Source organism: Sceloporus occidentalis, unplaced genomic scaffold (assembly GCF_023333645.1).
Source record: "Sceloporus occidentalis isolate IW3139 unplaced genomic scaffold, rSceOcc1.0.p SCAF_18, whole genome shotgun sequence".
NCBI lineage: Eukaryota > Metazoa > Chordata > Lepidosauria > Squamata > Phrynosomatidae > Sceloporus > Sceloporus occidentalis.
The window spans coordinates 16133438-16149064 of NW_028316998.1; the positions used below are offsets into that span (position 1 = coordinate 16133438).

Genomic DNA, 15627 nt, shown 5'->3' on the forward strand with positions numbered 1-15627 from the left:
AATTTTGTTTTTAAACAAATATAATTTTTTTTCCTCACACAAACTGCATAAGTGACATTTTATGCAGTTTACAGACAATCACTACTGTGGCGGAAAAGTTGTACAGGTAACAAAATTTGTGTCAGACAACTTTCTTCAGGAAAAAAAAAAAAAAAAAGAAAAAAATTTCATGCTTTCAAAGTTTTCAGGGGAAATATTTATATGTTTATATACATTAACAGGCTGCTGTGAACGTGTCTTCAGTCCTGACGTGTGAACTAGCCAAACCATTTGCCAGATTTCAGATCTTTTCCTGGATAAATGGGTGTTGGAGAGCTTGGTTAATGCTTATTCGTTTGGCTGGATCTAGCATTAGAATCTGATCCAATAAGTCCTTGAGCTGATGGACTTTTTTACGCTGATCTTCTGGAAGCCGCTGGCAACCAATTAAATCTGCCAGTAGATCCTTGGTGGGGTTAATGGTACTCATAACAGTAACTTTTTCCTGAAAGGCAAAAAGAAAAGAAGCGCACATTTTTTTAAATAAAAAAATATTTGTCGTTAAGTCCTTCGCAAACATCTCAAAAGACAAATGTTACCAACCAAAATACACGGAGATTTTCAGAGCACTACAGGTAATGCAGCATTTTGTTTTTCTTTTAAAGGGGTAAAACATGTCTAATATGTACATATGAAGCTTCTGCTTTAATGCATGTCAAGAATGGCTCAATTATGGCTAAATGGGAAAAAGAAACCACCTAGTATATAAAACACACATTATAGTCAAGAAAGCTCCTGTTAAAAGATCTGAATATGGTGTACAGTGGTTCACAGTCTGTTCTCTTTTGAAGCTGACATTTAAAGCCTGCTTCTACTACTAAACAATGGTTAAAGTTTGGATGCTATCCGGTCTATAACTATTTGTTCAGGAAGAGAAAAACAAACAAAGAATATGTTGCTAACCAGCCGTCCTTAAACGAAACAGCATATTTTATTTCTGGGAAAGCCCACAAGCACACAATGGGATTAACCCAACCCTCTCCACCATGTGCTCTTACAGCCAGGGCCTTCCACATTGTCTGTGGGGTTATTTATGCTATTGTTTGCATTACCCAATGTGCAAGGCAGAACCTGTTATACAATAATGTCCCCTGGTGTACATTAAGCAGATGAAAAACTTCTGTTACTAAATGATGGATTCCCTCCCCCCCACACCCCAACTACAAAACTGCATGTTCACAGAAAAAAAAAAAAAAAAAAGATAATGAAAATATAACATACCCTTTCTGTAACTTTATCTACTTCGATGTACATGAAGTTGAGATTTGCATCAAAATGTTGATCTTTAAAGACACCTTTCCGAATCATCTATAAAACAAAATTGCTTTATTCCCCACTTCAAAGAAGCAAACACAGAATTAGCATGCACAATTGATTGTACCTAAAGAATCCATAAAAATTTAAATACATCATTTACTAAATAAATCAAAATACATAAAATCAAATCTCAATTATTAAAGCATCCCACAATACTTTTAATCAGGAGTCAGAACAGATGTTTCTATAATCATAGTAAATTGACCTGAGTGCGGTTTTACAAAATACTTTTTGATAAAATAGTTTAATAAATAACTACATAGCTGAACTGCATTTGATTGGATTATGGATTAAAAAAAAAAAAAAAAACACATCTGGACAACAAAAAAAGTTTTAGCCTTAAAATATTGTCAATTTAAGTATTCCTATTTCAATCAGATCTGGAAGCTGTTTCAAATGACAATTCCCTATTTAGTAAAAAGGGCTATAGGGATGCCACCAATCCATTGGCCGCTAAGGTTATAAGACTAATTTTCTAACTTTGCAATAGAACTAGTTTTTATACAAAACGTGCCTCAGTGGGTTTTTATTAAAGATGGAGAAAATAAGTTACCTTGTTTGGCATTTTTCCTTTAAGGTCCATTGCTAATTTTAGCATGTGATTATTGGTTTTGCCAGGAAACAAGATCTTTCCATTGTAAAGTTCATATAAGGTGCAGCCAACAGACCACATGTCTATACCATAGTCATACAGTTTTCCAATGACTAGAAGAAAAGCGTGACATTGGGGGAAAACATTAAAGAACTGTTAAAGAACAAAAAACAAATACGTAATCCAAACAGCTAATGACTTAAATGAACAGGTGTTTTTTCTCCCGTAAGTCCCTCTCTTTTGCACCCCCCCCAAAAACAAACAAATCAAGTCCTTTTGGAGCTACATTAAACCTGCTTAAATACTTTTACATAAATCACTTTAAAGTTGATAAAGAAAAGTGTTCGTGCTTACAGAGGTCAAATGACAAGTTTTCTTGTGGCAATTTGTCCATTGTAATATACCGTATTTGCTCTGAAAAACACCCTCCGTCTTATATTCAATGTCGTCTTGTTATCAGACCTCAAATAGGAGGTCTGACTAGGACATTAAAATCCAGAACCCCAGCAGTGCTGCAGGGGGCCCGGATCCTCTCTGGTAACCTCCACTGTTGCGGTGGCTTCTATAACTGAGTGCTGGCGTGACATGACCTTCCAGTGATCCATCCATAGAAGCCCCAGCAGAGGTTGTCTGGGTGCATTGTGCAGATGTTCACATGCTGCCAGAGACGAGGATCCCCCTCAGCACTGCAGGGAACCTGGCATCGCGAAGACGTCCACAGGCGCTGTGTGACATTTGGGAAGGTATACGGCAATTTTGGAGGCAGAGTGGCATATAGGTGGGCATAAGGCATTTCTGGGGGGCAGGTTGGCAAAGAAAAACAAAATTTAATTCTCATAGTTTTTACTAAATATGAAAAAATTGTTTATATTAATATTCATCAGTAAAAAAATTCTTATAGGGAAGTTTTATACTGAGGCTTTTTCCCCTAAATTATAAAAATTTTGGAGGGTCGTCTTTAATCGAGCAAATACGGTATTAAACATGCAGCAAGAAATAACATTGAAGGTAGCAAAAACAAGTACCTGTTCTTATGGAATACTTAGAAATGTACCACTGCAAACTTTTCTTGCTTTCAGGGCCGGCCCGACAATGGAGTCAAGTGGGGCAGCCGCTCCAGGCGGCACTTTTGAAGGGGCGGCACTTTGCCGCCCCAAGACTTTTTTTTTTTTTTAAAAAGCGAAAGAGAGAAAGGGGCGCCAAGTGGTTTCCGCTTACCAAGCTGTCAGTAACCGCTCGGCGCCCCTCGCTCTCTCCTCTGCGGCGAGTCTCCCTGTTCGGTCTCGGTGCCGGCTTGTAATGCTGAGTGCCGGAAGATTTCCTCAAACAGGGAGACTCGCAGCAGGACTGCTGAAAGGTAAGTACAAGGGGGGAGAGGAAGGGTAGATAATGGGGGGGGGCGGCAGGGACGGAGGGAGTGGAAGGGTAGATAAGGGGGGGGGCGGCATTTTAAAATTCGCCCCAGGCGGCATTTTGCCTTGGACCGGCCCTGCTTGCTTTACATACAGGTTTAACATTAGTAAAACGACGTATCTTACAAATTAATGACTCCTATCATAAGGATATTTTGACATTGTTAAACTTACCGATTTCGGGAGCTCGATAAAATCTACTGACAAGATATGGTGTTATATCATTATCGGCAACATGAGATGCAGAACCGAAGTCACAAAGTTTCAAAATTGTTTTGGATTCGTTTACCTTAGGAAAAAGGCACAAAAAATAAATGTAACAGTTACGTAAAAAAAACATTTTAAATTGAGAAAATTGTGTAATAAAATCAAATGGGAAATAGTCATATTTTTCGAATCTTAAATCACTTAATCATTTACAAAAAAAAAAAAAAGTCATAAAAGCAATGGATCTGCTTTTTATATGTCAAAACCGATGATCTAGATTTCATGCCCAACTGGAAACGTTTACAAACATCCTGACATTAACACTATATCAGAGCTGGAGGGACAAACTCCACAGATCCCAAAAGAAATGTTACTCCTGCTAAACCGATGACACATCCTGGAATGTAGCAGCTTAAATACACATACAGCATTACCCAAATAGCCCAGCAAGAACATTGTAATAAACAATACATCTAAAAAGGTAAGAAAAAGGTGGATCTAGGACGCTTACCAGTATGTTATCAGGCTTAATATCCGCATGAAGTATATTACATCTTTTCAGTAGTTTCAAAGCCAGAAAAAGTTGTTGACTATATGAGCGTACTGCTTTGATATGAAGACCTACATCTTTTCCATATTTCTTCAACACTTCTCGCAAATTCATACTGAAATATTAAAAAACAAATGCAAAAAAAGAAAAAAGCTAATTACTAAAATAAAGTATGCTATTTAGTATTAAGAGTACAGTCAAGAAGGCTGCATCCTATTTGTACTATTGGAATCACACGAAAAGAACGCAGTGATGTTTTTTGGACCATTTACATAAAAGCCACCATGTGACCTATTTGTGTCCACACAAACCCTCCTTCAGTGAATTAATGTTGGTACATGCACTCTAGGGCTGCAACTAACTTATTTTCCGTTTAGTTAAAATAACGATGTTAACAACAAACAGCAGAATAAAATCAAACTGAGAAAAATGCATTTCTTGTTTTTATTTCCCAACCTGCCCCCCCACCCCAGTTATGCACATCTGAGCCCAGGCTTGCCACACTGCCTCCCAGATATGCCTTATACCCCCAGATATTACATAGAGCCCTCTGCTATGCCTTATATCCCCTTATAAGCCACTGTGCCCCCCCCCCAGACTTACCCCCGTGCTCCATACTCCTAAGTGTCTAGTTGGGGCAGTAGGCGAACGTCTGTGTGATGTGCATAGATAAACTTCTGCTGCTGGCCGAAACTTTTGCTGGAGCTTCTATGAATGAGCACCTGAAGGTCATGTGATGCCGGCGCTCCATCATAGAAGCCCCAGTGGAAGTGCCAACAGTAGCGGAGGTTGTCTGTATTTTGAGATTATGATCATCATACAAAGGCCTTGCTATATTTTGTTAAAAGCATGGGGTGGCAACTCCAATATTTTAATAATGAATGCATTGATTGGTATGCATGCAGTGGAGCCCATACACAAGAAGCATATTGGAAAAAAATGCACCGTGAAAACAATTAGTACCATACAAAACAATGCAGTAATGACTTACCTGAGTGGCTCAAATACTAAACACAAGTGCTGCTTGTGATAGAAGTGCCTAAACAACCTCAAACAGTGGAACTTGTCATCTGGATCCGCATCATTCAACTTCTTCAAGAACTCTAATTCTTTGAGGCCTGTTTTTTGCCTGTGGATATTAAGAAAGAAGTCCTCATAAAATAAGACGCCAACATTTAGGCATTTCCTGGAACCTTGAACAGGATGCCGTCATTACTATACAATGTGTGTATACGTTACCCTCTACTGAAAAAACGAAGACAGAAAAGCCAGTATTTTCCCCGCTTATGTTAATAAATTCCCTTGATAGTCTTACCAGAATGCATGAGAATCTGTTTTATAAAAAAAAAAAAAAAAAAAAAACAACAGCTGAAAACTGGGGCTTACACCATTCATAAAATTGCTTTATTTGGAAATACATAGTGATATCCATATATATTATCGGCAACCTTGGAAAAGAGGAGCAAAGAAGGCTGTGAAAAATTTATATTGTTTAACCTTTGGATCTTTTCTTCCAACAATACAAAAAAAAATAAATAAAAAACTCTGCTCTTATGGATTAACAATTACAAACACAGGCCAACCATTGATATTTTACATTTTTTTAGTACACCTGGGTGACTAGGAACAGGAAATTGTTCAACTGTGACTTCCTGTTTCAGAGGAGTATAAATATTAGGTAATTAGGTATTCATGCCAATGTGTAAGACCAAGGAATATAGCTATGATGTGCGGCAAAAGGTTGTTGAGAGTCACAAAGTGGCTATAAGAAAATAGGAAAGTCACCAAAACTACAATCCAGTGTCGCCTACATCACAAGTTGTTTGGAAGTGTTTCAAGAAAAAAAAGCCCTACTCTCAAACGAAAACAAACAACTGTCTTCAGTTTGCCAGACACTACTGGAACTTCAAACCAGGTTCTATGGTCAGATGAAACCAGAGTTTGGCAATAAACACTAGATAGGTAGCCATATGGAAAAGTACCTCATATGCCAATGGTTAAATATAGTAGTAGCTCCTTAACATTTTGGGTCTGTTTATCTGCCAGGGGATCAGGACATTTCTTTTAGGATACATGGCATCGTGAACTCTATAAAATAACATATTAAATGAACACCTGACTGCCTCTGCCCGAAAGCTCAAAAAGGGCCATGGTTGGATCTTCCCTTGCCAGTATTGTATTCTCCAACCTCATCAGGCATTATAGAGGACAACTCAGTTATCTTAGCAAAGCGAGGTGGCACAAAGTATTGACTAAAGGGGTGCCAATAATTGTGCCACACATATATTGAACATTTTTGGGGGGATAAACCTGTGTTGTATCTGCAATTGATATACATTGGAGCAGAGTATTTTTCTATATTGTTTTAAGAAAAGATCAAAAGGTTAAATAATGAAGAATTTTTCAGTCGTCTTTGCTCATATTTACGTTGGGCACTGTATAGCTGCAGCACCACCATCAGGGGTAGAGTCAGCCGTAAGGGGTCCAGTTTCCCGAGACCCCCAAAATCCCACACTGGTATATTGCCCCCTGCATTTTGAATTCAGATATATAATTTGTCAGGGGTCACTATACATAACAACCCTAAATATATATGAACAAGAGATGCTCTGTGTTTAACCCCTTCGTGACAAAGGCTGATTTTACTTTTTGTACCCTTCGTGACAATGGCCTTTTTAACATTTCTGCGCTGCTTGTGTTTAGCTGTAATTTTCTTCTTTCCCGTTTACTGAACCCACACACATTAGATATTGTTTTTTTCAGGACAAGAAGGGCTTTCATTATATGACATTGTTTTGATTGTATCATATTATTTACTACTAAAAAAAAAGTATAAAATATGGTGAAACATTTAGAAAAAAATGACTGTTTCTAACTTTTAGTTGAAAAATCTTTTACTCATCTATAAAAGGTAATGAAAAAACCTGCTAAATAGATTCTACTATTTGTCCTGAGTTTAGAAATACCCAATGTTTTTATGTTTTTTTGCTTTTTTCTGCACGTTATGGAGCAATAAGTACAGGTACCGTTTTGCTATTTCAAAGCCATTTTTTCCAAATCTGGTAATTCTTCCCCCCATGTGCCATTTCGGGTATCTTTGAACCCGGCCAATGCAATTTACCCCATCAAATCATATATTTTTGAAAACTAGACAGCCCAGGGTATTCCAAATGCTAGTATTTTAACTATTTCCATGCACCATATCTACCACCAGTTTTTGTCAAACTTTGTGGTAGTCATTTTTTTGCTTTTGTTTTGTCACACACATTTTACTTCAGGTATGAATTAAAAGGTTCTCGTTTATGTCACTATCACAAAACACCCCAATGTGTTTAGCAACATCTCCTGAGTACAGCGATACCTCACATGAATGATTTTGCCTGGCTGTTTGGGGGCAAAAGGGCCACATTTGGGGCATGCGCATTTTTCAATGTTGAACTTTGGCATTTGGGGATCCACTGCCCATGCCCTATTTGGTACATCTTTGAGCCAGGCCATTTCAGTGTGCCCAACAAAACCATATATTTTTCAAAACTAGACACCACAGGGTATTTTAAATGCTGGTATTTTAACTCTTTGCATGCACACATTTTACCACCAGCATGTTTTCAAAGTTTGCAGTAGTATTTTTGTGTGTGTATTTTTCCCACACACACCTACTTTATGTATGAATTTACAGCTCCTGGTATATGCCGCTGTCACACGACACCCCATAATGTGTTCAGCAACATCTCCTGAGTACAGTGATACCCCACATGCATGGGTTTGTCATTTTTGTGGGAACTAAAAGGCCACATTTGGTACGTGTGCATTTTTCTAATTGGAAATTAGGTGTGTGGCCATCCTTCCCCCGGTGTTAATCGGGACGTTGTTGAACCCGGCCAATTCAATTTACCCCATCAAATCATACCTTTTTTAAAAGTAGACACCCCACGGGCATTTAATATGCCAGTATTTTAACTCTTTCCATGCGAGAATTGTTTTAAGCTAATATGCTAATTTTAGGACTTGCTCACAAAAATATATTTTTTTTTTTTAAAAATTAACATTTTTTTTCAACTTGGAGGTTCCCCTGATAGTGACATCAGTGGGAAATGATTTTTACATTTTACTAGTTTTTTTACTATTTTTTTTCTAATTATTATTAATTTTATTTTATTTTTTAATTTATTTTTACTAATCACACTGTGATTAGAAAGCTGGGTTCCATTGACTTGCATGGTGAATGCAGTACCTGTATTCAACCTGCAAGTGGAGCCAAAGTTCTCTAGATGGTCTGGACCATCTAGCGAACTTTTAAAATTTGTTGGTTCCTGTTACAGGGCAGCGGCCATCTTGCTTGATGGCGAAGATCATCGGGAGCTGCGGCTGTGACCGCTCTCCGGAGCGGTCACAGCCCATCGAAAGGTAAGTGTTTGGTGTCGCTGGATGCCTCCTGATCGAGGCATTCCAGCGACACCATTTAAGTTTAGGAGGCGATCGTCGATCGCCTCCTAAACGCTTTTAAAACGGGCGTCCGCCGCCATACAAAGTATGGCGGATGTCGACGCCCCGTGGAGGGGCCAGAGATGGCCCCTTCGTTCCGATCGCGGCGTTGCTGAATGCCTCGAGGTCGAGGCATTCAGCAACGTTTTTTGGGTGCAGAAAGCGAAAACAGATCGCTTTCTGCACCTGTTTAAAGACGTGCCGGTCCTGGCACGTCAATTGTCGTAAAGCACATGCTTTTCCGTGTCGTGCCAGGACCGGCAATTGTCGTTAAGGGGTTAAAAAGCCAATGAACAACGTAATAAAAAGTTTTCACGCACATAAATGTTTTAAAATCATTAATACTCACATAAGCTCATTGTTGCGGATAATTTTCACAGCAACTTCCTGGTTTGCCCTTGCCATATCTCTGGCACGTACAACATTACTGAATACACCCTGGCCAGTATATCCATACACATTGTAACGTTTCTCCAGTATCTCTCCTATGTTGACACCTATGACAGGAAAATAAATCAATTTTGCACAGAAATATAAATTAGAATTCAATTTCAATATATACATTTTAAAAGAGATAGGAATTTTACCATTTAAAAAGATAAATAAAAAAAAATAAAAAAAACTTTATTGAAGCTTTACTATACACTATACAAGTTCTCAGCCTTGCTAATTATATATATATATATATATATATATATAAAAACACACATCTGTATTTCTTTTAATGCAAGCTTAAAATGTGGCCCGCATACCCAGAAAATAGTTTCACAAAAATATTCAACATTCAAGCAAAAAAAAAAAAAAAAAAAATGCTTACGATAGTATCCTTCAGCATCAGTCCAGTTATCCCTCAGGTTGGGGTTTTCCTTGAAGTCTTTTCCAATGCCAGCAGCTCTAAATCGAGCACTCTGCAATAAAGAAGGTTTTATGCATTGAAATGAGTACAATTTTGATTTGGTGCATAAGGTTTAGAGCCAGGCACTCAAACACGCACAGCAGACAAGCGTAAAAAGATTGATAGAACATGCCACGTTGTGGATGATCAAGCCTGCTCAATGCATAGAACACACGTTCATCTATGTGAAGAACATATTTTTGATGGAATAGGGTGAACCACGTTTTACCTAATCAGCTGAGCAATGGGTCTCATAATGAACTGAAACAGCTGAAATCTTTTGAATAAAAACATTTAAAATGGCTAGAAAAATAAGAAAATACTTACATCAAAATATGCTGCAAACATATCATCAGATTCCGTGAACATGTCAGGAGCCATTATTTTCTTCTGTGCAGCTCCTTAAGGGGGAAAAAAGCACACAATGAATTATAACAAAAAGTATGGCATTATGCATTTGTAGTGTCTTGCAATATCTGAAAACGAAGGCTTGCGTTCTGAAGCACTGTGACTCATACCATTATTCTGTTCAGTCATGAGGTTGTGTTTGGCTTTCACAGAAGCCTCAAATGTGTCTACATTCTCCCTTTCATATTCCTTAACATCTGCAGCAACTCTTTCTAGAATGTCATCTGGAGAGGCTGATCGACTTCGTGAACTGCTCTGTGGGCTACTGGGCTCAGAAGGCACAGACATATTGCTGTCGTCATTCAAGTACTTGTATTTCTGCAATATATGAGAAACACAGAAATTTCATTGAAATTAAAAGGTTGTGAGTATTAAGTCGTAATAGTTATAGCAATGCTAATTAAACATCCACCAGAATGCATTTCACACAATTGTTTTAAAAAAAAAAACTAAAAAAAACAAGTATGATACCCACACAATGTGCTGTACAAGAATGATACTTTATTCTCGATGCTTTACACAAGCATGCTTATAATAGAAAACAAAAAACTCTACCTGTACAATTGCCAGCCTCTGCAGTCGTCTCTGCTCTATAAGAGCTTCTTCATCCTCTTCTTCAACATCAAAGTCCTCAAGACTAGATAAAATACATTGCAGCATTAGGAATACTATAAAAGACAGGATCCGGAAACTTCACCAGGTAAGAACAAAATACTTGCAAACATAAAATATCACAGAATTTCCAAAAAGCTAAATTATTTATATGCATAGAAATGAATACACTTTAATACAGGCTACTGCGTTAAATATAGATTTACTTCATACTTTTCATCTGAAGACTCCTGTTCCACTTTCATTCCTTCAGAAAGGCTTCCTTTAAATTTATCTTCTTTATCTTTGCTTCTGCTTCTCCTTCTTCGACCACGTCCTCCTCGAGAGTGTGACCTCCTCCTAAGACGAGATCTACTTCTTCGATTACGATCTCTGCATAAAACAAAACACGAATTTGTTTGTGCAAAGAATATTACAGCCTATTCTAGGTGTCCCACAAACAAAACCACAACAAAAGTCTCCTTTGGTGACCTTACAATTTGATTCTGCTAAATAACAGCACCTTCATATAATCTTCACAGCAAAATGAATCTCATTTGTACAATATGGCTTCTTACCGCCTATGAGGAGACCTGCTTCGTCTCCAGGGAGATCTGCTTCTCCTGAGCGGTGAGCGAGACCACCTCCTAATTGGAGACCTACTTGGCCGTCTTCTTGATGGGGACCATCTCGGTGGGCTGGAATCTTTTAATCGATCATGTCTTGCAAGAGCATCATCTCTAGATCGCGTCCTAAACATGACAGTTATTAGTAACACGTGATTAACACAATTTAGTCATACAGGCATAAAAAAAGAAAGAAAAAAAAAAGTTAGAGAAAAGTTTCAAAACAGATTAAAAAAAACAAAAAACGCAAAGGTTGACCCAGCATTGTTTTTGAAGGGCTGGGCAGGCTAAAAAGTATAGTTCAGCCTATCTAACAAAAACATTTCATGTAAAAGGATGTACAGATTGCTTATGAATAGCTGAATTGGCCCTGGAAGAAAAACATGGGTTAGCAGCTACACAGAAGCTGTATATAAGGTTGCTACAAAAATCTAAACAGAAAAACTATGAAAATGAAATATTTTGTTTGTTTACCTGCGTTCAACTGGCAGCGTATTTATAGTATTATTGGTAGTGTTTTTTATTTTAATAGCAACAGACAGCAGAAAGCCATCCAACCCCATGTAGTCTGCCCCCTTTAGAGTAAGGGTAGCTTTCTGTCAAAACCTGCATATTTCTAGAAAACTACAATTAAAGGACAAATTGTGGGGAAAAACCAGAACAAATAATCATGTATCCGTCACAATGCTTTTCCACACCATTGATCTTTTAACAACATTCAACGTGCTTTACATTACCTTGGAGATGATAGCCGCCTCCTCTCCATCTCTCTTCTTTTCCTTTCAGGTGATTTGCTTTTTGCTCTCCGGGAGGGTGACTGTATTCGAGGTGGGGATTTAGCCTTTCGATCGTGTGGAAGTGGAGATCTGCTATGCCTCAAAGTCCTATCACGTTGTTTAGGAGTTAAGCTTCTTGCTCGTGGACTGCGGACTGCCCGACGACCTGGTGAACGATTTTCTTTTCCAGAAGAGGCATCTTTGGTAGGAGATTTAAGAGGTTTCTTGTCCCTCTCTCCATCTGATCTCCTGGTTTTCTTCTCTTTTGACCTTGACCGTCTCTCTTTAGATTTACTTCTTCCAGCTGCAGGAGATTTAGACTTCCTGCTTCGATCTCGGACTCTGCTTTCACTGGCTACTGGAGATTTCTTCTTGTCTCTTATTTTTATCCTTTCATCTGGAGGAGGAGACTTTGATTTTACATTTTTTTCTGGGGACTGACGCCGCAGTACTGGTGACCTTTTCAGGTGATCTTGAGACTTATTTCTTCTGGCTGGGCTTTTGGACTTTCTCTTCTCCTTCGATTTGCTCCTAGGTACTTTTTCTTTAACAGCTTCAGAATTGGCTTTAGGCTTTTTCTTCTCCGACTTGTGTTTTGTCTTCTCGTTGGACCTACTCTTGCTCCTCCTTTTTAAACTAATTTTGGAGTCAAGCTCTTGCTTCCCCTTGGCATTTGACTTGGAAGATTTTTTCCCATTGCGGACCTTTTCATTAATTTCGCCTTCCTCCTCTGAACCAGAGTTGTAGCCTTGTAAAATTAATCCCATGCCAGACTGAACTTTACCTTCCATTAATTCATTGTCAAGCTCAGCTTTAATCATAGCTCTCTGTTTCTCCAAGTCTTCCAACAAAGCAAAGTCATCCAGTTTAGCCCTCTTTGAAGGGGAAATGTCATCTTTGTCATTACCAGTAACCTCTTTCCTTTTGTGCTTCTTGTGTTTGTGTTTATGTTTGTGTTTTTTGTCTTTATCCTTGTCTTCTTCGGATGAATGCTTGTGTTTCTTGTGCTTACTCCGATGCTTGTGTTTCTTCTTTTTGTGTTTACTGTGCTTATTCGGCTGTTGCTCTTCTTCAGAAACTTCACCATTTTCCTCCACTGCACTTCTGTCTGAAGTGTCACCATCTTCCATACTGAAAACAAAGACATATTTTGAATCTTATGTGCATTGGGCTATGAAAAGTAACAAGAAAATTTTTATTGGTTATTACTTTGCTCAAGAAAACCAGAAGGCTTTCACGAAAATTAAATGTTGGCCCACGCACTAGCATGTTGACTACTACAGCACTCAATGTACTGGAAAAGCAACTCAACATACTGGAAGAACAGCTGCAATGCATACGGATGGTTAACAGGTCCAGTGTTGGCACACAAGGCATACACAATAAGTATACAAAATATTTCGTCTAAAAATCTAGCCATTTATGTAACAAAGTTCAGAGACTGGCTTGTGAACTGTGTTTAGAAAAAGAGGAAAAAAAAAACCAAGGATTACTGGATTTTGCTATGTTATTAGAAACGTTTTATGAAATAAAATGTTCTTGAAACCTTTCCCACGATTCCCTAGCACTGAAAATCGCAGTCATGCTCTGTTCATTTAAAATTAAGACAGTATATACTGCATTGGCTATAGGATGTAAATTGAATTGGCCACGCCAAGTCATCAAAAGGAAAATAAATGCATTTCAAATTACATAAAGTACAAAACACTGGAGGTGGAAGAACGTATTAACAGTTTTAACTAATGCTGTTACTATAAGCCATTGTTAAAAGGCTGACAAGCGGGCATCACTGGTGTCATTCAAATATTCTAATAAATGCATTTGAATATTTTTTTTTCCCAAATCCATTCAATAAGTCACTGTGTTAAGTGGCACTTTTTTTTTTTTTTTTTACATCAAATCAATGTGGCTCCATCTACAAATGCCAATGATTTGTTTATGATAAAATATATTAACCTCAGGCATCAGAAAGATCCCTACGCTCAGCACACAAAAAGGGAACGTTAGATCCTTTCTAGTGCACCGCAGCATTGTGTTAATCGCACAAGTGAGTGGATTTGGGAAAACATCCAGTCCTGATCAACATCATGTCTGGTGTGTAGTTTGTATGCTTGCTTAACCTACATAGGATGGTATTCCACATTTTTAGACCTTTATATTTCTAACCTAAGAGGTTATTCGCTCTTGGTCAAGATCATTCCGCAAGCAGTTAATTAGCTAAAACACTAATTTTCCAGTTAAAACTAAACGTGAGCGGACAATTGCAAACTCCTGCCTTTAACTTGTAGGCATACAGATGAGAACCTAAACAGAAAAATAGCAAATGTTTAATCCGTGGCTCTCATAATTTGCACCACTAATTTAGTTAACGGTAGGCAATGCCTCACTGTTTACACGAAATCTAAGTGAAGATACAATAAGGTAAAGCAGGGCAATGTGCTCGTGCTGAATGAGTGAAAGCATATACATAGGAAAGTAAGCCCTTACTATATAAAACATGATACGCAAGGCCAAGGCATCCTTTATAACAGACTATGACAACATTTCGGATTATCGGTAAACAAATGATGTTCAAGCTGATGAACCCATACGGTAAACTCATCTCCACAGTAACCCCTCCTTCCTCCCCTGTCTATTGCTCAGTAAAACGATCACCTATTGTTTAGTACCGAGCCCGGAAACGTAACTGCATTGGGTAGGAACGCTAGCTACTCTGCTGTAATGGATGCCAAAAGTATTGTTTCCGCGCGTTCTCTCTTCCTCGCAACTACTCCCTCGGCCCCCACACCGATATCTATAACTTCTCGGGTCCAGGATTCACACAAATAGACTTAAACTATTACTAAATCCAGACTACGCGCCCAGTATCGCCTAAAGGAGTTTACGCCTTGCCAACGACTCTTACTCGAGATCGCGTATCTCCGACTCCAAGGCCGCCATTTCCAACTCACAGCAAAACGCTCAGGAGGAGATGAGGTTGCCGTGAGCGGAAGCGGAAACTAGACGTCAGTTCCGTCTCTGAAACGAAGCACTTCCGGTAGTGATTGGCGACTTGGTTTCCGTATGTTGGTTGGCAGTGTGTGAATTGCTTGGTTTCATTAGCCCCTGTTATCTAGCTTAGCGACCTAGTGTTGTAGTTTTGTTTTGAATCACTAATACGCGTTTAATACTAAGGGGGTGGGGTAGAAAAATGAGTTGGGTACAAAATTTGGACTCATCACCATAGGTAACCATTAAAATTGGGCAAGTGGTTTGATTGCTATGGAGGTAAGCACCAGAAATATTTCTTATACAAATACCCCAGAATTAAAGGTATATAAACACAACTAAAATATGGCTATAATAACAGGTATACTAACACAAAATCAGCTGTGGTGTATTGCTATGACTATATTAGATGCCTGTCAAATTTCCATCTTAAGAGCCAGTTTACAGCTTTTTTTAGGGTTACACATTGTCATTCGGACCTGGAGAATTAAAAAGACAAATTATCTATTTTAAAGTTCTAATGCTGAGACAAATTATATATAAATTCTCATTGTAAAAATCTAATTGACCGTCCCGTCTCTGTTACAGCGTGGATTCTTATCGCATGTGCTCTGATGCAGTATGGTGCTGTGTTTATGTTAATAAAGCTTGTTTAAATAAAAGAGTGGGAGGGAAGTGCGGCTCGTAGTACTGGAGACTGAGCACGAAGCAACAGGCAGATGGTAAGGGACGGCTCAGTGC

The 15627-nt window shown here is 38.4% G+C and overlaps 1 protein-coding gene across 1 annotated transcript; it reads right to left on the reverse strand.

Moving 5' to 3' along the window:
* Positions 1–280: 280 nt before the first annotated feature.
* LOC149302709 (serine/threonine-protein kinase PRP4 homolog) lies at positions 281–14838 on the reverse strand. The gene is made up of 15 exons (XM_089482328.1): positions 14804–14838; positions 11860–13029; positions 11075–11248; positions 10731–10889; positions 10461–10542; positions 10016–10223; positions 9825–9898; positions 9420–9510; positions 8952–9099; positions 5109–5246; positions 4079–4232; positions 3535–3649; positions 1910–2061; positions 1261–1347; positions 281–484 (listed from the first exon to the last, which is right to left on the reverse strand). Exons 1-15 carry the CDS (start codon positions 14836–14838, stop codon positions 281–283), a joined length of 2991 nt encoding a protein of 996 aa, XP_089338454.1.
* Between the last annotated feature and the right edge of the window lie 789 nt (positions 14839–15627).